Genomic DNA, 26,904 nt, shown 5'->3' with positions numbered 1-26,904 from the left:
GTCAATTGGCAAATTTTTCATGGAGCTGGTGTATAGCTTTTTGGCCATGATGTTGTAATTGTGATAGGCGCACGTTTTACCGGTACAGCATACCCTCACTATTTATATTGCCTGGATGCCGTACCACCTAACTTCCCCCCTGATAATATCTTCCTTGTGGCTATTGCCCTCTGCTGTCACTAGCAAACAATGCAAGTTTCCCACAATGCTGCTGCAGCATCAGTCCGGAAGTGAGACGTATTGACAATATGGCCACTGGTTTCAGAAGGGGGAAATGTTGGATATAACAGTCCAGTCGGTTGCAAATACACCCATTTCAGTTGTCTAGAGTCGTTGCATGTGAATGAAGGGACTCGGGAATCCACGGGATGTTGTCATTGAGCTGAGGATACATTCAGAGCGTGAAAATCGTCATGTCGTTTTTCAGGAGGAAAGGTAAGGAAGTATGCTAGCCTAGCCAGCTAGCGCAAGCCGAAGGGAGAAGAGGCTTGCGGGAGAGGTTGAGAAACGCTCGATGGCTAATGACTGAGATGAGAATGCGCTTGACAGGTCTGTGTCAAGTCAAGGCCTTCGACAAATATCCGTTGGAGAAAGATGGATTATTTAGCAAATACATTTATCCCTTTCAAATCTGAAGAAATACAACAAGCAGCAAGATGATCTCAAATCTGTTAGCAAACTAATCCAGTTTTCCTTCTCAATAGCGTTTGCCACTTAAATCGCTAGCTGATGTTCAGACCTAACTAGCATCCATGATCTATCTCAATTCATTCTTGGACAATGCACATTAGATTGGGTATTAACTATCCACACCGTCGCCTTTCACTTGGTGATGTGTTAGCTAATAATGCCACATACATTTTTCTTTAGTTTGTCTGTCTTCCATGCCAGTCTGCTATTCCCCATGGATAGGCCATTATTGGACTAAAGGAGCCTAACCTTACTCCTTAGTCCAAGGACCTCACATGTTCTGGTTAAAGCAATAGTGTGCAACTGCAGCCCGCAATTCAGGGCATTCCTGCATGTGGGCATTCCATTTGCAGGAAGGCTGCCCCTCGAACATCCCATTGGTTCCTGAATGAACCTTCCCCTCTCCTCCCATCGCCTCCACTCCTCCCTTGGCTAGCACACAGTGTTCGCCCCGCCTCCTGTCTACCGTTTGCCCCCGCCTGCGGCAAGCACAGCAGGTGGGTAGCTGGGGCAACACCTTGTGTTGGCTAGCTAACTAGCACACTGTGTCGCCCCCTTCTGCTGTGTATCGGACTAGCACACAGTGTTTTTCGCACCTGCCTACCGAAAACCTGGCTTGGCATTGTTAAAAGCATTGTTAAATGGACACTGTCTACAGGTATATGGCTAGCTAGCAACCGTTGTCGCTCCTGCCCCTTCTTCTGTGGTGCTTATTGGCGGCTGGCATCTAATGTTAACGCCACATACAGACGCTTCCCGCCTGTCCTAGCTTAAAATCAAATCAAAGTTTATTTGTCACGTGCGCCGAATACAACTGTAGACCTTACAGTGAAATGCTTACTTACATGCGCTAACCAATAGTGCAAAAAGGTATGAGGTGAACAATAGGTAGGTAAAGAAATAAAACAACAGTAAAAAGACAGGCTATATGTAGGGAGGCTACATACAGACACTGGTTAGTCAGGCTGATTTGAGGTAGTATGTTCATGTAGATATGGTTAAAGTGACTGCATATATGATGAACAGAGAGTAGCAGCAGAGTAAAAAGAGGGGTTGGGGGGCACACAATGCAAATAGTCTGGGTATCCATTTGATTACCTTTTCAGGAGTCTTATAGCTTGGGGGTAAAAACTTTTGAGAAGCCATTTTGTCCAAGACTTGGCACTCCGGTACCGCTTGCCATGTGGTAGTAGAGAGAACAGTCTATTACTGGGGCAGCTGGGGTCTTTGACAATTTTTAGGGCCTTCCTCTTACACCGCCTGGTGTAGAGGTCCTGGATGGCAGGCAGCTTAGCTACAGTGATGTACTGGGCTGTACGCACTACCCTCTGTAGTGCCAATAGAAGAAAAACGAGGGGGTGCCTGCACATGCAGGAATGCTCACATGCAGGAATGCCCACATGCAGGAACACCTGTTTTTAAATGGCAAATTGGCTCTGGAAGCCAAAACAGCCAAATACTCCACCTAAACGTGATTTGATTCTCAATTGCACTATGGTTCTAGAAAGATAAATCAATCTTTAAATTGTTTTATTTTATTTCACCAGGTAGGCTAGTTGAGAACAAGTTCTCATTTACAACTGCGACCTGGCCAAGATAAAGCAAACCAGTGCTACACAAACAACAACACAGTTGCACATGGAATAAACAAACATACAGTCAATCTACTTCCACATCACATCAAAATAATTTCACAAATACAAAATACACACTACCTGTACACTGTTTTAATACTGGATTTAACACAGTGGCAGCCGACAGTATTTTTCAGTGACATCATTTTGTGGCGTCAGTCTTCTGTTCACACAGGTGTTCGGAGACAAAGATACCTAATGAGCACTGGTAGTTCACTCGTATTTTTTTGTATTTTACTTTTTGTCCCCAGTTTTCGATCTTGTCTCATCGCTGCAAGGGGCTCGGAAGAGTCAATTTAATGACTGGCAAACGGGGTCAGCCTGCAGTCACTTGACCCGCCACATGGAGTCGCTAGAGTGCGATGAGCCAAGTAATGAACCCGGGTCTGTAGTAACGCCTCTAGCACTGCGATGCAGTGCCTTAGACCGCTGTGCGGGATGCCATCCACTCTGTCTTTTGTCTGTGTTCTGTAAACAAGTGCTGTAACATGGAAATATGGCCATGTTGGAACCCTAACCCTATAAAGGTGTGTATCAATTTAAAATGATTTCTCACCAACATGAAAGATGAGGTCCTTGTACTTCCAAAACTGTACTGCATGTTCAGACCGAGCGCCACGGCTCTTAACACAACTCCCCCCTACAGAAGACGCCTTCATCCAATGACTCTTGAATCATGATCAAGGGCTATGCCGTGCAAAGCAGGACCCGAACACATGACCTAGTGATGCACCTTACTACAACTTACCTTTCAAGTGCTTGATAGATGTACTATGCCGAAATCGCTCCTCCATTTCCTGGTTGCTAAAATTCAAATAGTTTGTCTAATTTCAGTTTATGTGACAAAACAAGCAACTATAGGGTAGAGAATCATTGTACCAACTAAACCCATAGAAATAGCACACACAGACCGCTTCTTAGACTTGCTTTCTATGAGTGACAGATCTATAATTTACATTTCAATGTGAATTTGGTCAGGTTGCCCAAAAAGTTACATATTGCAGCTTTAAAGGATTGACTTAAGCTAATTATGTTAAATGCATCTTGGCTACTCAGTATTTACCTTGGGATTGTGGTCCAAAGAGATTCAAGCAAATATTATTGCATGAAAATTACTAGGCCAAACTATAAACCTTGATTCCTGGGCTAGTAACACACACACACTTGTCTTGATAGCTACTGTAAAGTATTAGGCCTACAGTGCCGCAAACCATGGATAATATGAACTTATGATGATAACAATCATATGTAGACACCAATTTATATACCAAATGAAATTATAAATGCTCACCATAGGATGCCTCTGTAATGAAAAATAGGTTTCCATCCTTCCCCCTGAGGCCTGCCCTACACAGACCAGCCCCTATCTGCTGACCCACTCCACTGACAACTGAAAGAGCCTCAGAAAGACTCCTTGTGTCATGCGCAGAAGGTTCAGTTTCACCACACTGTTGTAACCAGGTGATTTCTGTTACTTCATGTAACAGGAGGACTGAAATGTGTAGAAAAACAGGACATTGTTTCCAGACTGTTCACTATGGTGATGAGAGTATTTTGCAGTAACAACATGACAACGAAGTGGGGAAAATGCCTCTGCTGTGACACTTGAGCTGATAGACCAAGGCCACTGCAGTCAATAAACACGACTTGTAAAATGGCAGCCAAGCTTCAATGTGAAGAATAACTCTGTTTTATTCCTTTTAGGAGCCACACACAAGTAGCTAGTTTCTCTCTCCGTATGTTATCTGTGTGTGACAGTGAGGATCTGTGCATGAGTGTTTGCTGAACAGACATGGTTGTCACAGGCATATCTGTTTCCCGACCAGGCCTAGACCGTTATGTAACTGGATAGTTTAGTGAGTGCTTTTTCAGTGACACCGCATCATCCCTATTGCTTTACCCTACAATGACTCCAGGCCCAATATTCCAGTCACTGATCTCCCCCTGTATTGCGAATCAAATGTTAGAGCCTGCTCTAATTACAGTGTTGTGTAATTATTTTTTGACCCACAGCCAAAGGAAAGGAACCTGAGCGACCAGTTGATGCTAAAGTCAATAGAGGTGGGTACCACACTACTAACGCTCTGAAATTATGAATTGCAGTGATGTGCTGCTGCCACCTGATGTTTCATTTTTGAGAAGCCCTGAAAATAGAGGAAGGCCCTTGTTGGATGTTCTTTGAAAGCAGTCAAGTGCCTCTTTAGTTGCAGTGCTGTGTTCCCTCACACCTTTTTGAAGGTACCGGTATTTCCCTCTGAGCTTTCCCTTTTTAATCATTCTTCCTAATTATATTTGTAGTTATTTCTGTAAATATTCTGAGAGAGAATTGATTGATGTAGGTAATAAGACACATCACTGAGTATAGAAAACATTAAGAACACCTGCTCTTTCCATGATATGGGGTGGCAGGGTAGCCTAGTGGTTAGAGTGTTGGACTAGCAACTGCAAGGTTGCAAAGTCAAACCCCCGAGCTGACAAGGTACAAATCTGTTGTTCTGCCCCTGAACAGGCAGTTAACCCACTAGGCCGTCATTGAAAATAAGAATTTGTTCTTACCTTTATTTAACTAGGCAAGTCAGTTAAAATAAAATAAAATATAGACTGATAATGTTAATCCAGGTAGTAATTGGAAACATGGTCTACCACCCAAAGGACATCCAGCCAACTTGACCCAACTGTGGGAAGCATTGAAGTCAGCCTGCATCACTGTGGAATGCTTTTGACACCTTGTAGAGTCCATGCCCAGACGAATATAGGCTGTTCTGGGGGCAAAGGAGTTGGGTGCAACTCAATATTAGGAAGGTGTTACTAATGTTTGGTGAACTCAGTGTATACCAGGCAGTAATTGTAGCTGAAGTTGAGACTTTGGTTTAAGAGTTGATAGAGAGATAGCCGTGAAGTATTTTCCCTTTTCAGACAGGCTCACAGTGACCTTTTTTAATAAGTTAAAACTCAATAAGTCTCCTGCACCACAGTGTTTCATAAAAGGTCACAGCACCCTCTGAGCTCTAACTGGAGACATTCATGTACAAGATCACTACAGACCAGTTAAATAAGTCATTTTTCAGGACCATAACAGGTTGTTGATGTTGTGGGTTTCTGTCATCTAGAAAGTTAAGCCTACATAGACTGTGTTGATCAAAGGAATTAAGATACCTATTTCTTTTCAACCATCCTCCTTTCCTCCTCCCCTGTAGCCCCAACGAGCCCCCAGTCCCCCTCCCTGAGCCTCCGGAACCATCATGCCATCCTGGAGGCGGCGGGGCCCAGCCATGTGGCTATCAATGCCATCTCTGCTAACATGGACTCCTTCGCCCGCGGACGCACAGCAATCCTCAAGAAACAGCCCATCCACATGGAGGCTGCACACTTTGGGGATCTGGGTATGTACCTCCAGTCCTCCATTGATTTGTCTTAGTTTTCATGGCGTGTATTAACAAGTGTTTCAGAGTAGCAGTTCTGATCTGGGATTAGGTCATTATGATTGAAAAGGTTAAACTGATCCTAGATCGGTGATTTAGATTGATTTGAATGGATGAGCTCTTTCGCTTTAAATCCTGTCCCTTTGACTAGATCGTGCGTGCTCATGTATGAGTGAGTTGATACAAAATGATAATGGTGGCTAGTGGACATGGTGCTGCTGTGTTTAACTGCCAACCGGCCAGGCTAATCCTGCGACGCACTCGCTCCAGCTTCATGCATGGGTTAGCATTTTGACCAACCAGCACGCTACCAGCAACGCTTTTTAGTATGAGGCATAAGTATGGCCCAGAGGTTTTCCTGAGTGAACACATGGCCTGGTAAAACTACTGGTCCTACTTATAATGTATGTGTCGTACTGAGAAGCTTGCTGTGCCCTAAGTACGATACATAAGAATTCCCTAAATCGTCTTCCCTCTGAAGATGTAGGCTATTTAAATCAAGCAGTTCATTAGTGGGTGGATATCAGGAACTTGTTTTATAGTGCTACAGCAGCCAGCTACACCAGTATTGTTTATGACATGGTGAGTAACAACACCTGTTGGGACAGGTCCTTTAGTTACCGGTGAGTCAGAGGGAGGGGGTGGTTCAACCAGTGGTGTATCTTTGAGGCCTGGCCTGGGAATGCAGTAGAGTAGGGTGACAACACTACAGTGCATTCTGAAAGTATTCAGACCCCTTGACTTTTTCCACATTTTGTTACATTACAGCCCTATTCTAAAATGGATTAAATAAAAAAATGAATCTACACACATTACCCCAGAATTCAATTTTTTTTTTTAGAAAATGTATTAAAAATAAAAACAGTGTTCAAACCCTTTGCTATGAGACTTGAGCTCAGGTGCATCCTGTTTCCATTGCTCATCCTTGAGATGTTTCTACAACTTGATTTGAGTCCACCTGTGGTAAATTCAATTGATTGGACATGATTTGGAAAGGCACACACCTGTCTATATAATGTCCCACAGTTGTCATAGCAAAAACCAAGCCATGAGGATGAAGGAATTGTCTGTGGAGCTCTGAGACAGGATTGTGTCGAGGCACAGATCTGGGGAAGGGTACCAAAAAATGTCTGCAGCATTGAAGTTCCCCCAACAACACAGTGGCCTCCATCATTCTTAAATGGAAGCAGTTTGACTCTTCCTAGAGCTGGCCACCCGGCCAAATGGAGCAATCGGGGGCGAAGGGCCTTGGTCAGGGAGGTGATCAAGAATCCGATGGTCACAGAGCTCTAGAGTTCCTCTGTGGAGATGGTTGTCCTTCTGGAAGGTTCTCCCATCTCTGCGGCACTCCACAAATCAGGCCTTTATGGTAGAGTGGCCAGATGGAAGCCACTCCTCAGTAAAATGCACATGACAGCCCGCTTGGAATTTTCCAAAAGGCACCTAAAGGACTCTCAAACCATGAGAAACAACATTCTCTGGTCTGATGAAACTAAGATTGAACTCTGGCCTGAATGCCAAGCGTCACGTCTGGAATAAATCTGGCACCATCCCTACGGTGAAGCATGGTGGTGGCAGCATCATGCTGTGGGGATGTGTTCAGCGGCAGGGAATGGGAGACTAGTCAGGATCAAGGGAAAGGTGAATGGAGCAAAGTACAGATCCTTGATGAAAACCTGCTCCAGAGCGCTCAGGACCTCAGACTGGGGGCGAAGGTTCACCTTCCAACAGGACAACGACCCTAAGTACACAGCCAAGACAAAGCAGGAGAGGCTTTTGGACAAGACTCTGAATGTCATTGAGTGGCCCAGCCAGAGCCCGGACTTGAACTTGATGGAACATCTCTGGAGAGACCTGAAAATAGTGGAGCATTAATGATCCCCCTCCAACCTGATAGAGCTTGAGAGGATCTGCAGAGAAGAATGGGAGAAACTCCCCAAATACAGGTGTGCCAAGTTTTTTTTCTTTGTCATTATGGCATATTGTGTAAAGATTGCTGAAAAAAACTATTAGAACCATTATAGTACAAGTCCGTAACGTAACAAAATGCTGAAAACGTCAAGGGGTCTGAATACTTTCCGAATGCAGTGTATACTGCACTGACTGGACCCCAGACAGGACTCAGCGGGCGTGAGCTCCTGGACAGGAGAGCGGGAGGGGGGGGGGCGCGGAGCGAGAGAGCGGGAGGGGGGGGGCGCAGAGCGGGGGGGGGGGGGGGGGGGGGGGGGGGGGGGGGGGGGCGCGGAGCGGGAGGGGGGGGGTGTCTGAATACTTTCCGAATGCAGTGTATACTGCACTGACTGGACCCCAGACAGGACTCAGCGGGCGTGAGCTCCTGGACAGGAGGGGGGGCGAGAGAGCGGGAGGGGGGGGGGGCGCGGAGCGAGAGAGCGGGAGGGGGGGGGGCGCGGAGCGGGAGGGGGGGGGGGCGCGGAGCGAGAGAGCGGGAGGGGGGGAGCGAGAGAGCGGGAGGGGGGGGGGGCGCAGAGCGGGAGGGCGGAGGGGGGGGGGCGCGGAGCGAGAGAGCGGGAGGGAGGGAGGGGGAGCGAGAGAGCGGGAGGGGGGGGGGGCGCGGAGCGAGAGAGCGGGAGGGGGGGGGGGCGCGGAGCGAGAGAGCGGGAGGGGGGGGGGGCGGAGCGAGAGAGAGCTAAGCTTCCGTGGCAGCCTGCCAACTCTGGAGCTGATACCAGGAACACACAACACTTATCACAAAACACCTCAGTCAGCTCACTGTTTAGTGCTCCAACTTTAGTCCATTATGTAATTGGAGGCCCCCAGCCAGGCTTCAGTCAGTCATTCATATGGCCTTTCTGGTCATGTGACCCAGGAAATGTGCCGTAGTTAAATTTTTTTGTAAGTATTCTCTTTTGTTATTGGTTGTGTATGGTTTTATTCAGAATGCTGTGGTTGTTTAGGCAGGGTTACTGTTAAAGACTTTGTGAGAACTGCTGATGTAAAAAGGTCTTTATAATGACATTTGATTGATTGGTTGATTGTGTCTTTCAGGGGGGTCCAGTGTTATTATACTGTATGGTTGTGTGTTTCAGGGCGCTCTAGTGTGAACTACCTGGCCTCTGAGACGCGTTCACGCTTGTCTAAGACGGTGGATCAGATTCTGCGGGACAACGTGGCCATGCCCTACTACATCCAGTTCCAGGAGGCCCGTGGGGCTGACCACCTGGTCTGCTTCTGGCTGGAGGCAGAGAGCTTTCGCTCCACCAGCTGGTCTCGGGTCCGGGCCCACAGCCTCAACTCAGTCAAACACAGCTCCCTGGCCGAGCCCGCCCCCCCCCCCGTCTCCCCCGACCCCTCATCCCACTCAGACATGGACCTACACTCCATCCCCAGGCCTTCCTCCTCACGCCCGCTTACCCCCAGCCCCCAGGACGCTAACAGTAACAGTAGTGAAGGCCCCACAGTGCAGCTCGTCCACAGGGACTCCTTCAGCTCTGTGGTGGACCAGAGGCCTGGCACTCCCAGCAGAGCAGACACCCCCACCAGACAGCCCTCCTACAGGACAGGGACGTCATTCAAGCTGCAGTCCACCAACGCCCTCAAGGAGCTTTCAGACAAGCTCATGAAGAGTACGTTTGACTGGTCGTAATTGTAAAGAATCTGTTCATAATTTACTTGCATAGATAAAGGTTAAGTAAGTAGCCTGGAGTCTCTTCGAGCTGACTGGTGGTGCATGTTTCAGAGACTCTATGGCTGTACTCAAACTCTTTTTGTGTGTTGGGCTTGTCTTTATCATTTATTTATAGGCCTGTATAACTCACTGACTAGAGAAGGCTAGTATATTCACTATATTTGTTCGTATTTCCACCGTGTGAAACAACTGACTGTCAGAATAATGACGTTAATTTGTTTTAATTGCACATTGGAGGTAATATCTGAGTTGTACACAGTTTATGACGCATGTGGCTGACTGTTAAACATCTCCTCATGTGTGTTGTAGGTATAGAGAGAGATGCAGTGAGCATCTTCACCAAGTACATCTCTCCAGACGCTGCTAGGCCCATCCCCATCACAGAACAGCTCAGAAACGACATAGTCGGTAAGAAATGAGTCCTGATTGCCGCCTATTTGCCGTTAGTATGAGACTTTGACTCTTAAGACATTGCAGTCACTGTATGAGTACTGTATCAGAACTTTGTGAGTACTGTATGCATTCCTAAGAATGTTAGACCTAGTAAGAATGTTGCAACCAACGTTAAAGATCAAATCAGCTGTAATCATCTCAGTATATTTAACTTGGTTTCGGGATAACTATTTTGTGGATGCTTGATAATCGGTTGTGTGATTGACTGTTTTTTTTTGTCATTTTTTGACAGCTAAAATCTGTGGGGAGGATGGACTGGTGGACCCAAACTGTTTCGTCATTGCACAGTCTGTCGTCTTCTCCATCATGGAACAACAGTACGTATTTTGTTTTGTTCCAATCTTCCTGTTTTCGTATCCATTGAAAGATTTATTTATTAAATTAGTTAATGTAAAGTGCCCAGTGTTTTTCTTTAGTTTTCATGATTTTTCTCCTAGGATGAAAGTTTTACCTCTGTTCTGTAATACACTAATCCACTCCTAGATCATAAATGTAAATGTGACCAGATACAGTTGAAGTCTGAAGTTTACGTACACTTAGGTTGGAGTAATTAAAACTCCTTTTTCAACCACTCCACAAATTTCTTGTTAACAAACTATAGTTTTGGCAAGTCTGTTAGGACATCTACTTTGTGCATGACACAAGTCATTTTTCCATCAATTGTTTACAGACTGATTATTTCACTTATAATTCACTGTATCACAATTCTACTGGGTCAGAAGTTTACATACACTAAGTTGACTGTGCCTTTAAACAGCTTGGAAAAATCCAGAAAATGTCATGGCTTTAGAAGCTTCCGATTGACTCAAATTATGTATATTAGCCTATCGGAGGTGTACCTGGGGATGTATTTCAAGGCCTACCTTCAAACTCTGTGCGTCTTTGCTTGACATCATGTGAAAATCAAAAGAAATCAGCCAAGACCTAGGAAAAAAATGATAAACCTCTGCAGGTCTGGTTCATCCTTGGGAGCAATTTCCAAACGCCTGAAGGTACCACGTTCATCTGTAAAAACAATAGTATGCAAGTATAAACACCATGGGTCCACTCAGCCGTCATACTGATCAGGAAAGAGACGCGTTCGGTCTCCTAGAGATGAACATACTTGGGTGCGAAAAGTGCAAATCAATCCCAGAACAGCAGCAAGAGACCTTGTGAAGATGCTGGAGGAAACGGGCACAAAAGTATCTATATCCATAGTAAAACGAGTCCTATATCGACATAACCTGAAAGGTTGCTCAGCAAGGAAGAAGCCACTGCTCCAAAACTTCCATAAAAAAGCCAGACTATGGTTTGCAACTGCACATGGGGACAAAGATTGTACTTTTTGGAGAAATGTCTTCTGGAATGATGAAACATAAATAGAACTGTTTGGCCATAATGGCTATTGTTATGTTTGGAGTAAAAAGGAGGCTTGCAAGCAGAAGAACACCATCCCAACCATGAAGCACAGGGGTGGCAGCATCATGCTGTGAGGGTGCTTTGCTGCAGGAGGGACTGGTGCACTTCACAAAATAAATGTCATCATGAGGAAGGAAAATTATGTGGATATATTGAAGCAACATCTCAAGACATCAGTCAGGAAGTTAAAGCTTGGTCACATGGGTCTTCGAAATGGACAATGACCCCAAGCATACTTCCAAAGTTGTGACAAAATGGCTTAAGGACAACAAAGTCAAGGTATTGGAGTGGCCATCACAAAGCCCTGACCTCAATCCTCTTGAACATTTGTGAGCAGAACTGAAAAAGCTTGTGTGAGCAAGGAGGCCTACAAACCTGACTCAGTTACACAAGCTCTGTCAGGAGGAATGGGCCTGAATTCACGCAACTTATTGTGGGAAGCTTGTGGAAGGCTACCCAAAACGTTTGGCCCAAGTTAAACAATTTAAAGGCAATGCTACCAAATACTAATTGAGTGTATGTAAACTTCTGACCCACTGGGAATGTGATGAAAGAAATAAAAGCTGAAATAAAGCATTCTCTCTACTATTATTCTGACATTTCAAATTCTTAAAATAAAGTGGTGATCCTAACTGACCTAAAACAGGGAATTTTTACGAGGATTAAATGTCTGGAATTGTGAAAAACTGAATTTAAATGTATTTGGCTAAGGTGTATGTAAACTTCTGACTTCAACTGTATAATCTATATTTCCCAGGCACTTTAGTGAATTCTTGCGCAGCCATCATTTCTGTAAGTACCAGATCGAAGTGTTGACAAGTGGCTCTGTGTTCCTGGCAGACATCTTATTCTGTGAGTCGGCCCTCTTCTACTTCTCTGAGGTAAGAGCAACACAACTGATGTTACTGTTGTTCACTATTAAATATACACAGCCACAGTTTATCAAGTTCATTCATAGGTGTTTTACTCATTAGTGGTACTGGTGGTGTTTGTATCTCTTCTGTTATTCTCTATTCTATTCCACATTAGTGTCATATGGTAGGTGTTAATAGAAGTGTCGTTGGTAATAAAGCTAGTATGTTGTGTGTCTCCCCAGTACATGGAAAAGGAGGACGCTGTGAATGTCCTGCAGTTCTGGCTGGCAGCAGATAACTTCCAGGACCAGCTGGCTGCTAAGGCTGGCCAGTACGACGGCCTGGAGGCCCAGAACGACGCCATGATCCTTTACGACAAGTAACTGCTCACACACATCTCACCGAATAGGGATCTAGCGTTTGTCTGCCGATCGTTCAGTGCGCTGTGTTTGAGAGACCATCCACTGTAGACGTCTGACTGACGACATTTTCACACTGTTCTACATGTAAAATCAATGCATGCTTGGTTTGGAAATTGCGGCCGGCGCTCTGTTCAGCGGTTTTAAGTACTCTAGGCCAGTAAACGTATTGGTGTGCCTAAGACATCTATTTACACTATATTTGCCTTCACTACCTTTTCCTTCACGCTACCTATGCCTTCACACAATATGCCTTCACACTACCTATGCCTTCACACAATCTTAGAAAAGGAACAGTTTGGAGATTATATGGCAATTATTAGACCAAAGGTGAGAACACAACCGTTCACAAGACTGAATCCAAACATTACACTGTTGTACTGTTTTACATTTATTGTACTTTTTGTCACATTTGTTTGATAATATGATCTGAAAATACTCTGGAAACATTCAGTATCATATCACAATATTCTAGAAAAATGTGGGGTAGTTGCAACATAAGACATACAAATTACAACGGTTTGAGTGAGAGGACTAACTGGTGTCTGCAAGCACAGTTCCTAAGTAAAACATTTTTAGCTCTCCTAGCTCTGCCGTTGAGGAACTAGCGCAAGCACACTTGTAACAGTTTTGTTTGTAACACAGCCCTGCATCCACGCCATCACACAATTACTGTTGTTTACGCAATCCAAAAATGGTCCATTTATAAATCGTAATCTGGGTCAGATGGGCATCATTTGAAAGCCTGTTCTATTGCTAGCATGACTAAGTTATAAAATAACAAACCTCATGTCACGTGAGGTGCTCAAGTTCAGAATGACTGTCAGTCAAAACCCATACAGTGCTTTGAAGCACAGAGCCTAAGTTCTGACGTATTGTATAGCAAAACTTTGACAGCCCTGCGTTCCAATTTAGTCTTCAATTTTCAACCGTATATTGGTATGAGTGTAAAGGGCAACCACCTCCACATTACTCAGCCTGGCTTGTTTATTTGAGAACCAGTATAATAATGATCTCATCTGTTTCCTCCCCAGGTATTTCTCACTCCAAGCCACCAACCCGCTGGGTTTTGATGACTCTGTGCGGATGGAGATAGAGTCTAATATCTGCCGGGAGGGAGGGCCTCTACCTGACTGCTTCACCACTCCTCTTAGACAGGCCTGGACCACCATGGAAAAGGTGAGGGGTCGTAGGTCACCCAGTTACCTGGGCCAAATACATATGACAACATATAGGAAACACACAGCGGTCACTGCAAACTCACCACTGTAAAATCACCTGGAATTCAGCCAGAAAAACAAAACAGAAATGACACGTCAAAATGATTTACTTTTGGGAACTCCTTTAGATTGAGACCATGAGGCTTAGATTTAGACCATGAGGCTTAGATTATCAATGACAGGCCTTTGTGGTTATTGAAGGTAGTGGTACCAGAGCCATAGATACAGTGCATTCGTAAAGTATTCAGACCCCTTCCCTTTTTCCACAGTTTGTTACGTTACAGCCTTTTTCTAAAAAATGATAAAATTATATTTTTTCCTCATCAATCTACACACAATACCGCATAATTTATATATATTTTTTAATTTAAAACGGATACCTTGTTTACATAAGTATTCAGACCCTTTGCTATTAGACTCAATTTAGCTCAGGTGTATCCTGTTTCCATTGATCATCCTTGATGTTTCTACTACTTGATTGGAGTCCAGCTGTGGTAAATTCAATTGATTGGACTTGGTTTGAAAAGGCACACACCTGTCTGTATAAGGTCCCACAGTTGACAGTGCATGTCAGAGCAAAAACCAAGCCATGAGGTCAAAGGAATTGTCCATAGATTGTGTTGAGGCACAGGTCTGGGGAAGGGAACCAAAAATGTCTGCAGCATTGAAGGTCCCCAAGAACACAGTGGCCTCCATTTTTAAATGGAAGTAGTTTGGAACCACCACCACGCTTCCTAGAGCTGGCCGCCTGGCCAACCTGAGCAATCGTGGAAGAATGGCCTTGGTCAGGGAGGTGACCAAGAGCCCGATGGTCACTCTGACAGAGCTCCAGAGTTCCTCTGTGGAGATGGGAGAACATTCCAGAAGGACAACCATCTCTGCAGCACTCCACCAATTCGGCCTTTATGGTAGAGTAACCAGACGGAAGCCACTTCTCAGTAAAAGGCACATGACAGCCATGAGAAACAATAAGATTATCTGGTCTGATTGGTCCAAGATTGAACACTTTGGCCTGAATGACAAGCGTCACGTCTGGAAGAAATCTGGCACCATCCCTACGGTGAATCATAGTGGTGGCAGCATTGTGCTGTGGGGATGTTTTACAGTGGCAGGGACTGGGAGATTAGGCAGGATAGAGTGAAAGATGAACAGAGCAAAGTACAGAGATCCTTGATGTAAACCTGCTCCAGAGTGCTCAGGACCTCAGACTGGGGCGAAGGTTCACCTTCCAACAGGAAAACAACCCTAAGCCCACAGCCAAGACAACATGGGAGTGGCTTTGGGACAAGTCTCTGAATGGCCTTGAGTGGCCCAGCCAGAGCCCGGACTTGAACCCAATCAAACATCTCTGGAGAGACCTGAAAATAGCTGTGCAGCGACGCTCCCCATCCAACCTGAGAGGATCTGCAGAGAAGAATGGGAGAAACTCCCCAAATACAGGTGTGCCAAGCTTGTAGCGTCATACCCAAGAAGACGGAAGGCTGTAATCGCTGACAAAGGTGTTTTAACAAAGTGCTGAGTAAAGGGTCTGAATACTTATGCAAATGTGATATTTCAGTTTGATTTTTTTTTTATATACATTCGCAAATATTTCTAAGCCTGTTTTTACTTTGTCTTTATGGGGTATTGTGTTGAAGATTGAGCGGGAAAATAACAATTTAATCAATTTTAGAATAAGGCTGTAATGTAACCAAATGTCAAGTGGTCTGAATACTTTCCGAATGCACTGTGTGTCTCAGTGGTACGACTTTGTTGCCAAGGCTAGGGATGATGTTGAAACACTTTGTCAGGCTCTGGAGAAAACGGAAGACCTTTGTGACTGAAAGGCATTTTGAAGTTTAGCTTTGTTAATGTCATATTTCTTCTCGCAGGTCTACATGCCAGGCTTCCTGTCGAGTAACCTTTACTACAAGTATCTGAGTGACCTTATCAACTCTGTCCGAGCGGATGAGTTTGTGCTGGCTAGTGCTCCCGGGCAAGGCGTGGCCTCTGACCTTGACCGCAGCACCAACACAACTGAGGGGTCTCAAGCCCAGGTAGATAACCCCACACCTGACCTGCTCACAACCTGTACTTTCACTTTAGCTCTACTGGCATTTTCCTCTTTTCATTGTCTAAGTGCACTCAAATCAATTATGTTCAACAGCAGTAGCACTCACACCTTTTGTTCAATAGTCAGTGGGTATTAATTTGTTTACTTAACATAAATAGATAGATTTTCCCTCTAGTTCTGCTCTAAATGTGCAAATCATTATATATTTTTTCACTTACAGCAAGGTGCCAAAAAGGTGGCAGCAATAAAAATCTTGAAAAACTTTGACGAAGCAATAACAGTGGACATAGCCAGCCTGGACCCAGAGTCCCTGTACCAGCGCCCCTATGCTGGGTGAGTTTCTGCATAGCCTACTCAGGCCTCCTTTAGTTACTTATTCTCACCACTCTCAGTACAGTCACCTCAAATGGCTCTGTAAACCACATTACTATTTCAAATATTTGATTTGGATTTTCATGTTTCTCTGCTGGACAAAATGAGTGAAAATTGTTTTTATAATCGTGCAAAATTTCCTCCATAGCTACCCTTCAACTGCCCTGATTTTACTACTGTAATTTCCCCAAGAGAGTTATTTGATGCTAGCTAAGTAGGCCAGTGTGTAATGACCATTGATGTGACTAAACTGCTCCAAATACATATTTTCAAAGACTGCAGTGCAGTCCTCTGTGACATGGCAGATTTGAAGGTCATCCCCATTACATTACAATCAGCTCTGATGGCAGTCTAATGGCCCAACACAGGCTGATATAGGAGATTTGTGTGGCCTTAGGCAGCACCGGTAGTGTCCTAGTTGCAGTAAGAGATTAGCTTGGTCTCAGATCTGTTTGTGCTGGGACCAAATGACTATGACTATTAGGAGTTGGCCATACAACACAAACTGATATGGGACCAGGCTAGTAACAGGGTGCTGTCTCCATTAACATCCTATACGTATGACTTCATTTGGCTATGTCCCCTCACTGTTCAGAAGAATGACGTTTGGGAAAGTCAACGAGCTGGGCCAGTTTATCAGGGAAGCCGAACCAGAACCGGATGTGAAGAAATCCAAAGGTAACCGGCAAACACTAATGTAGCAATTATTTATAGGCTATAGAGTTCCTTCAGAAAGTGTTCAAACCCCTTGACTCATTCCACATTTTGTTGTTACAGCCTGAATTCAAAATGTATAAAATGATTACCCTACCGTGAAGCATGGTGGTGGCAGCATCATGCTATGGAGATGCTTTTCAGGGACTGGGAGACTGGTAAGAATAGAGGGAACAATGAATGGAGCCAAATACAGACAAATCCTTGATGAGATCCTTCTTCAGAGTGCAAAAGTCCTTAGACTGAGTCGAATATTTATGATCCAACAGAACAAGGACACCAAGCATACAACCAAAGCAACCCTGCAATGGCTTCAGAACAAGAATGTGAAAGACCTTGAGTGGCCCAGCCAAAGCCTAGACTTGAATCCCATTGAAAATCTGTTGCTGTTCACCGCTGCGCCCTGTCTAACGTAACAGAGCTTGAGAATTATTTGCAAGGAAGAATTGGAGAAAATCCCCAAATCCAGATGTGTAAAGCTGATAGACACCCCCAAGACGACTCAAAGCTGTAATCACCACCAAAGGTGCTTATTAAAAGTTTTGACTCAGAGGTGTGAATACTGGTGTAAATGAGATATTTCTGTATTTTTTTTAATTCAAAAATGTATCAACTTAGTCAAATAGGGTATTCAGTGTAGATGGGTGACAAAAATAATCAATTTTGAATTCAGGCTGTAACCCAACAAAATGTGGAATGAGTCAAGGGGAATGAATAGTTTCTGAAGGCACACATCTGTCAGCGACAGGTGCCCTGAAATAATAGAATCCAATCATTTTAAGGGGTGTCACGGAAACCGTTGAGCGTGAAAAATCCAGCAGCGTTACAGTTCTTGACACAAACTGGTGCATCTGGCAGCTACCACCATTCAAATGCAGAAATATTTTGTCTTTCCCATTCACCTTCTGAATGGCCCACATACAAAATCCATGTCTCAGGGCTTAAAAATCCTTCTTTAACCTGTCTCCCCTTCATCTACACTGATTTGAAGTGGATTTAACAAGTGACCTCTAAGGGATCAAAGCTTTCACCTGCATTCACCTGGTCAGTCTGTCATGGAAAGAGCCAGTTTCCTTAATGTTTCGTGCATATAGTGTATATATGCCTGTCTCCCTCACTCGTAGCTCTTTCTCTATACTGTTCATTGTTGCTTGTATGGTTTTGGTGCCATGTCACTTAGGCATCCATGGTGTGGGTATTGCCTTCTTATCCTAACCCCAATCAGAGTGGCTTGAAGTTTGCGAGGCACTCCCAAATAAAACCCAAGGTGCTTTTAGATCTTATACAGTAAAACAAGAATCTATTATTTAGGATTTCTTAGAAGAGAACATTCTCTGAGAATAGAGGAAATGGATATAAGCCCTGGACTAAACTTGTACTATATATGTAAAACACTTTTTTGTACTAGATTTCATGGCTCTAATCACAAACCAGCTTTTCCAGCCCTCGGTTTCCTCCAAATGCATACATCACATACTAAGATAATTATGTTCTGTGATATATTTTTCATGTACCTCATATGTCCAGTAGCTTACAGAGGAGCAATAGATACGAGGCTCATCCTTGTGACCATTGCCCTATTTTCCACTCTCTCCTCACAGGTTCCATGCTCTCTCTAGCCATGAAGAAACTTGTTCAAGGCAACTCTGATGAGGTATGTAAAACAACAAAACAAGCTCCTCTTGTGTTGAATCTGTTTGAACTAACAAGCACTAGGATTGATGAACACTTTGAATCGTAACATGTATGTTTAGGCCCAGGAGGAGATGGCCTGGAAGATCGCTAAAATGATCGTCAATGATGTCGTACACCAGGCGCACCACGACAGTCCTGGCGAATCCACCAAGGTAAGTCAGTCTGCCTCAATCTACAACATGGTGGACTCTTGATAAGTGTACTGCACATTGGATAAGTACAAACTCTTGAGTGCATTGAAGACAATTCGCCAGGCCCAATTTCTGTAAATGCCTTGTAATTGTCACGGATATCTGTATGCTCTGGTTTCCTATTCATGACAGTCCAAAGCCATTGCATTTATATGCCACTATATAGTCAACTATAGAAAATAACTCCTCACCTGTGACACGTTTACTGTTGTATGATGATTGACAATGAAACATGGACAATCTCTCTCCCCAGTTATGAGCCTCCTGTGGAGAACCAAAGCATTGTCACTCCCCTCGTCCCTCACCCTATAGAGACAGACTGACAGACAGACACGTCCCCTAGTCCAGTGATGAACTGTACACTGGAATTACCTTAAGATGAAACGCATCAATAGAGATCAAAGAACAAATGCATTCCATGATCTCCTGCATTAACTTGTACCGGTGTGTGTGAGTGAGCGGAAAAACTTGAAGTAGATCATCCATCCTTCCAACTGTTTGTAACACTATGAAGGCATCGCTGAACAAATGAAGAGGAAAAAGAAAAACAAAGCAGTGGCACAAAGAGCACCAGAGTACCAGACTTCCTTCCAGAACAAATTCTCTAGGGAAGGAGAGATGACAAGCTATGACACAAAATGGGGCTGAACGGGAGCTGTCAGAAGAAGCAGCACTTCAGAAAGCATCGGCCCTGCCATGGTTACCTCTGTTACCATGCCATCCAAGAGGGAGCCTGCAGGGACCTGAAGCATCCTTCATAAAGCGATCACTAAGAAGATTCGGTTGTCCACTCCTCTCTTGATTCCTGCACATCGTCTTTCCTTACATCACCACCACCTCTTGCCCTTATGCCCATTCCTTATTTCTTGTTTTTAATGAAATCTCTTTGAAAGGGGTCAGAGTGACACGTACAATTTTAAGATGGAATCCACCAGTAGGTGCTTTGTAAAGTTTTTATTTGCGGCTGATGCATAACGTGCTAATATTCCTGGGCCCTCCTGGAGTATTGTGGCAGTGGGGTGGGTTACTATGACGATAGGTTGAGTAGTCTTGCCCTCCTAGCTGTGCCCTAATGTACTGTAGAGGGCTGGTCAGACATGTTACAGTGAAACTGGAATGGACCATATTGATTTTGCGGTCTAGCTAACCACATGCATCTCTAGCTCTGACTCCTTGTCCATGTCATTACAGAGCAAAGACAAATGCATAAATACTCCTTGTTGTGTACTGAAGAAGTTCTACAGTTGCAAAGAAAGAGCAGCTCCGTTCTACTCAATATAATTTTATACATATTTAGATTTCTCTTTAACTCCAATATATTCATGTTAGTTTTTTTTATGGTGATTGTTGACCTTTTCTTTTTTTGTATGTACTGTCAAAAGCAATGTCTAAGCAAATCTCAATTACAAATGTTCAATTGAAAAGTCTACTCTTTGAATATAATGTTAATATTGTTATGATTTGAACCTCATTGAGATGTGTGGAAAAGGACTCTCTTGGTACTATGTACCACTAATATTGTTTTTCTGACGTATGTGTACGTAATCTATAATATATTTAAATTGTGTTGGATTTCTATATCTATATTAGTTTTATTTTTATTTGGCAGAGTACTAGAAGGAACAGAAGTGCTACCACTGATGAAAAATGGCACAATCCTCTTTGCACGAAATGCAAATCTTGTTTGCCACCAAACATGGGGATTGATTTGGCTCCATTTCAGTTATCATTAGCTTGATGGCTGATCTTAGTTTGTGGCCAACATGTTCTTAATTGCACTTGGGTATCTAACCTCTAGCATTGCAAGATAATGATGCAACCTGTAATTCAGCAAATTAGTGCTCATCCCAGTGCAGTGTTTCAAGTGTGTGTGGTTGGCTTTTGAATAAGTTCATAGAGATGCTGCAGTTTTGTGCATCAAAATTGTTTTATCCCCATTTTGTTGTACAGTATGAAATACTTTATTGTAAATATTTTATGGCTATCGTACAATAAAACTTTTCTGCCTATTTGTAGCTAAAGTCGTTTTAAAACCGCAAAATGCGATTTCTCTTGTTGCAATGCCGTTTAACCAGTGGGGGGCAATGTGGACTATTGTAACGTCAATGAGCAAGATACATGTCTAACTGCGAATGATCAGCAATAATCAAGTGTGTAATATTCAGTGATTTTGATTTTGTTTAAATGAAGGGAAAAAAACGTATTTTCCAGTAAGTACTGTATTTCACTGTACATATTATAATTGTTTTCCAAAGACAATTGCAGTAAAATATGGGCACGTTTGCTTATTTTTGGTAAAATGTGTATGCGTAATGGTTTAATATCACTAATCTAAAATTGACATCCTAAGCAACATGAGGACACAAGGGAAGGTTTACAACATTGATGGGGATACGCCCACCTGAGTATTCACAGCGCGCAGTGACGCGCGCGTCAATGTGGAGACTTTTGTTGTGAAGCCCACTGGTTACCACGCTTAACCAAAACCACGGCTTCTGCTGAGCAAAAAGCGCGGCGACTCAAATACCGGACCGATAAAGAGAACTGCAGCACTAACCATATGTTTAATTTTTTTTATCTCTTGCGTAAAATTCGGTAAAGAGTATTTGATAGTTCCAGGTGGTGACCATCCTACGGACTGACAGTTACGTATCTGTGTCTCGGGTGCGTGTTACAAACATCTTTTGTGTTCTGCGGTGACTCACATTTCTATATTCTCAAGTATAGTAGCGGATAGCCTATTTAAAGTAGACATTACTTCTTGTTGAGGTGGCAGCTTGTTTACCTAGACGTGCTCATGTTTGACTATTTTATGAAATCAGGAGCCGATGTTTAGGTCACTGGAATATCCCTTTAAATAATAATCTTTACGGATAACAAATTAACTCGTTATCTTGCTTCAGGAGGCTGTTGATGTAATATTTGTTGGGGGAGAGCTTCAGCTGATCTTTTCTGGGTGTGTGCTCCAAATGCATTCGTTGCTGGATCGGAAGAAAAAAGAAGCCGGGGTTGGGATCGAGCTGTCTCCGAGCTACTCGTTGCCCCAAGCTGCGAGGATGTTCAGTTGTGTGGGCTGCTTTTGGGTCCTTCTGTCCTCTGCTCTGGTCGCTATCTGTAGTTTCAGTTTTATATCCCCTGCGTGGATTGTCAAGGACCATCTGAAAAACAAGGACTCGGTGAGCTTCGGCTTACTTTGGCACTGCTCAGAGTCCCTGGACCATATGTACAGATGCTACACCTTCGGAGGACTCGGAAAATTTGCCGAGATCCCGTCCAGCTCGTGGCAGGTATGGAATTCACTGACCATACATGCATAGGCTTCTTGAATGGAGGTGTTACGGTAACAATTTAGTTAGGTGTTGCATACAATGTTACATGTTTTACATCCAAATTACATCCGAAATCCTCAGTGGTATACATGTTCATGATGTATGTGATGTGCACCATCAATGATACACCTTTGCCTTATAAGGCAATTAATAATTGAGAGAGGACTTGAAGTAGAATCATGATAGCTCCTGCATCACTGTATGGAGTTTTTTCAGGATTCGAATGTAGTGAGTGACATGGCAGCATGCACAATCAATAAGATTGAACTAAAGTCATTAAGTTTTGTTTTATAGATGATAAAGTCAACTGGTGGTATTGAGTTAGTTATGTCAGGATGAAAGGTCCAGGCTCCTTGCCCCACTCAGGTGAGAACGGTTGACAAAGCTTCCCCAGAGTCAGATCAACTCGTGGATACCATTTTATGTCTGTGTGCGGTTTGAAGTAAGTTGCTAACTAGCGTTAGTGCAACGACTGCTAGTCTATGCTAGCAAATACCCATAGACTTCCAGTCATTGTGCTAATGCTAGTTAGTATTGGCTCGCAAAACTACCTCTTAACTTCCTTCATATTGGACACTTGTGGTATCCTCGAGTTCATCTGACTATGGGGATGATATAATGCCTCATTGCCAAATTCCTGAAGTAACCCATTAACCTTCCACAGCAACAAGCTTTCTGGTGGATGGATGGAGAGGGGTCTTGTGCCATCAGTGTTTACCCAGACCCAGAGGGGTTAATGTGGGCATGTGTTTGGCATCATATCTGGACGATATCTGGGTTTCTATTCTGCCGTTATGATACTATTTTACTAAACAGAGGTAGTACAGTACACTCAGGGAGGGGTAGCTACGTTAGTGATGAACCGTAATACTGGCAATAAGGACCTTGACATTTCTTATGTTACTTATCACTATTATAAGGGAAGTTGTTTGTTGGAGACTGGGCAAGGGTTAGTTAAATAAAGGTTGTTGAGTGAGAATACATTATTGTAGGGATTATTGTGCTCTCGCATCACACATTCTTCCACCTACAGTCAGTGGGCTTTTTTTAATATATATTTTTTATTTTAACCTTTATTTAACTAGTCAAGTCAGTTAAGAACAAATTCTTATTTATATTGACGGCCAAACCCTAACCTAGACCATGCTGGGCCAATTGTGAGCCCTATGAGACTCCTGATCACAGCCGGTTATGATACAGCCTGGATTCGAACCAGGGTCTGTAGTGCCTCTTGCACTGAGATGCAGTGCCTTAGACAGCTGCACCACTTGGGAGCTCATCCTGTATTTAATGGGTCACAAACTGTGAGGGAGACAGGCAGATATGCTCCTCTTGTTATGCCAATTTTAATATATTAACAGATATGCACTTTTAAATGCTTCAACAAGCAAAAATCTGTCAGAAAAAGCATTATTATTCAACATTTTAAAGTCCATTCAATGCAGAACAAGGGCATGAACTAAGAAAAGACTGGGGTACAGCTATGGGACCTTGTGTCAAATGGAATCAACAAGAGATTTCACTGAGGCTGGCTAAGTCCCCGCCAAAATTAATTAGTGATTCTGTATGTTCTCATTTGCAACTGTGGGACTGGGGCAGCCAGAAGCATGTGTCCCCCAGGAGTCCAGTTGCATCGCTCCAGCATTCCTTTGGAGCAATCCTGTGCTTCAATCGCTTCACTTCATTCTAGATTAGAAAGAGCAGGGTAGTTGGACACCCTACCATGCTGTGAAAAACCCTAGCTGCAATAGCCCACTAGCTACCTCCAGAAGTTATGATTATGTATGAGGAGGATAAATTAACATTTGAAAGGGAGATAAAAAAAATAAAAAAAGTATGTGGACACCCCTTCAAATTAGTGGATTTGGCTATTTCAGCCAAACCCGTTGCTGACAGTTCTATAAAATTGAGCACACAGCCATGCAATCTCCAGAGACAAACATTGCCTGTACTGAAGAGCTCAGTGACTTTCAACATGGCACCGTCATAGGATGTCACCTTTCCAACAAGTCAGTTTGTCAAATTTCAGCTCTAGCAGGGCGTATACGACAGTCAGCAATGAATGAGGCTGAAATAGCCGAATCCACTAATTTGAAGGGGTGTGCACATACTTGTAGCGTACATACACTTCCCAACACACACACACTTCTTTGCACTGAATCTATTTACACACATTGGACTGTACTCACACATACTTATACCCCAACACACACACATGCATACTGATGCCATACTCACACACTTTCACACTCACCACATACACTGCTGCTACTGTCTTATCTATCCTGTTGCCTAGCCACTTTACCCCTACTCTATGTACATAGCTACCTCAATTACCTCATAGCCCTTGCACACGACTATTACTGGTACTCCCTGTATATAGCCAAGTTATTTTTTACTCGTTATTCATTATTCACTGTGTATTTAATTATTTGTACCTTTAAAAAATATATTTAACATTGTTGGAGAAAGACCTGTAAGTAAGCATTTCACTGTTTAGTTTACACCTGTTGTTAATGAGGCAGGTGACAAATAACATTGTATTTTATCTTTATTATGACTCATTTCTGAGGAGTCTTACCTGTTCTGTCTTTCGGCCAGGCAGTAATGGGCCACCTTGATCACAGGGAGTCGCTGACTGAGTGAAGTACTTCTTGTACATAGATGCGTCTGTGATCAAGGTGGTCCATGCATCCCAGCATCACGCTTCCATGGCCATTTAATAAAGGTGAAGTGGCCAGTAATGTTTCATAAGGCACACGTTACGGTCCACCACTGCTTCACCCCCGCCAGGCAGACACCCCTCATTGGTGTGCAGATTATTCTGCTGATGCTCTTGCCCTCCATAAAAAAATCTTGACCTTTCTCTCACACACACACACAAATATACATACACATACTGTATGTACGTATGCATGTAAGCACATGCAGTGCCTTTGGAAAGTATTCAGACCCCTTAACTTTCTCCATTTTGTTACGTTACAGCCTTATTCTAAAATGGATTAAATAAAAATCCTCAGCAATCGACACACTACCCCATAATGACAAAGCGAAAACAGATTTTTTTATTTTTTTTGCAAATGTGTCTGTTTTTCCATTTGAAATACCTTATTTACATAAGTATTCAGATACTGCTATGAGACTCCACATTGAGCTCAGGTGCATCATGTTTCCATTGATCATCCTTGAGATGGTTCTACGACTTGATTGTGGTAAATTTAAATAATTACACATGATTTGGAAAGGCACAGCTGCCTATTTTATTTATTTATTTTATTTCACCTTTATTTAACCAGGTAGGCAAGTTGAGAACAAGTTCTCATTTACAATTGAGACTTGGCCAAGATAAAGCAAAGCAGTTCGACACATACAACAACACGGAGTAAAACATACAGTCAATAATACAGTAGAAAAATAAGTCTATACGATGTGAACAAATGAGGTGAGATAAGGGAGGTAAAAGGCAAAAAAAGGCCATGGTGGTGAAGTAAATGCAAAATAGCAAGTAAAACACTGGAATGGTAGATTTGCAGTGGAAGAATGTGCGAAGTAAAAATAGAAATAATGGGGTACAAAGGAGCAAAATAAATACAGTAGGGGAAGCGGTAGTTGTTTGGGCTAAATTATAGAATTTGTAATTTTGTAGTTCGTTCCAGTCATTGGCAGCAGAGAACTGGAAGGAGAGGCGGCCAAAGAAAGAATTGGTTTTGTGGGTGACCAGAGAGATATACCTGCTGGAGCGCGTGCTACAGGTGGATGCTGCTATGGTGACCAGCAAGCTGAGATGAGGGGCAACTTTACCTAGCAGGGTCTTGTAGATGACCTGGAGCCAGTGGGTTAGGCGACGAGTATGAAACGAGGGCCAGCCAACGAGAGCGTACAGGTCGCAGTGGTGGGTAGTATATGGGGCTTTGGTGACAAAACGGATGCCACTGTGATAGACTGCATCCAATTTATTGAGTAGGGTATTGGAGGCTATTTTGTAGATGACATCGCCAAAGTCGAGGATCGGTAGGATAGTCAGTTTTACGAGGGTATGTTTGGCAGCATGAGTGAAGGACACTTTGTTGCAAAATAGGAAGCCGATTCTAGATTTAACTTTGGATTAGAGATATTTTATGTGAGTCTGGAAGGAGAGATTACAGTCTAACCAGACACCTAGGTATTTGTAGTTGTCCGCATATTCAGAACTGTCCAGAGTAGTGATGCTGGACGGGCGGGCATGTGCAGGCAGCGATCGGTTGAAGATCATGCATTTAGTTTGACTTGTATTTAAGAGCAGTTGGAGGCCACGGAAGGAGAGTTGTATGGCATTGAAGCTCGTCTGGAGGTTTGTTAACAGTGTCCAAAGAAGTGCCAGAAGTATACAGAATGGTGTCATCTGCGTAGAGGTGGATCAGAGACTCACCAGCAGCAAGAGCGACATCATTGACGTATACAGAGAAGAGAGTTGGCCTAAGAATTGAACCGTGTGGCACCCCCATAGAGACTGCCAGAGGCCCGGACAACAGGCCCTTCAATTTAACACACTGAACTCTATCTGCGAAGTAGTTGGTGAACCAGGCGAGGCAATCATTTGAGAAACCAAGGCTATCGAGTCTGCTTATGAGGATGTGGTGATTGACAGAGTCGAAAGCCTTTGCCAGGTCGATGAATACGGCTGCACAGCAATGTCTCTTATCGATGGCGTTTATGATGTCGTCTAGGACCTTGAGCGTGGCTGAGGTGCACCCATGACCAGCTCTGAAACCAGATTGCACAGCGGAGAAGGTACGGTGTGATTCAAAATGGTCGGTAATCTTTGTTAACTT

The 26,904-nt window shown here is 43.6% G+C and overlaps 2 protein-coding genes across 3 annotated transcripts in view; both read left to right on the top strand.

The window, feature by feature from the left end:
* The first annotated feature begins 204 nt into the window (after positions 1-204).
* LOC110537482 (A-kinase anchoring protein 10) lies at positions 205-20,773 on the top strand. 2 transcript variants are annotated; one of them, XM_021623553.3, is made up of 15 exons: positions 205-435; positions 4,338-4,385; positions 5,522-5,707; positions 8,794-9,330; positions 9,702-9,800; positions 10,078-10,162; positions 12,004-12,127; positions 12,343-12,479; positions 13,554-13,698; positions 15,611-15,775; positions 16,013-16,125; positions 16,760-16,842; positions 18,480-18,532; positions 18,633-18,725; positions 19,018-20,773. In XM_021623553.3, the coding sequence occupies exons 1-15, from the start codon at positions 414-416 to the stop codon at positions 19,021-19,023; spliced, it is 1,896 nt and encodes a 631-aa protein (XP_021479228.3). In that variant the 5' UTR covers positions 205-413; the 3' UTR covers positions 19,024-20,773. The 2 variants fall into 2 exon arrangements, with proteins under 2 accessions (XP_021479228.3, XP_090048432.1); XM_090192306.1 differs by having other exon boundaries at positions 216-435; positions 16,763-16,842.
* Positions 20,774-20,907: 134 nt separating this feature from the next.
* The window catches only part of lhfpl7 (LHFPL tetraspan subfamily member 7), a 210,447-nt gene continuing 204,450 nt past the window's right edge, over positions 20,908-26,904 (top strand). The window contains exon 1 of the mRNA XM_090192309.1: positions 20,908-22,051. Coding sequence (XP_090048435.1) covers positions 21,734-22,051 — 318 coding nt within the window. The 5' untranslated portion in view covers positions 20,908-21,733. The remainder of the gene's footprint in view (positions 22,052-26,904) is intronic.

The sequence above is a fragment of the Oncorhynchus mykiss genome, chromosome 12 (genome assembly GCF_057628025.1).
Source record: "Oncorhynchus mykiss isolate SJ-2025 chromosome 12, ASM5762802v1, whole genome shotgun sequence".
In the NCBI taxonomy this organism is placed as follows: domain Eukaryota; kingdom Metazoa; phylum Chordata; class Actinopteri; order Salmoniformes; family Salmonidae; genus Oncorhynchus; species Oncorhynchus mykiss.
The sequence above is the reverse complement of the archived record's forward strand: the minus strand, read 5'-3'. Positions and strand labels throughout refer to the sequence as shown.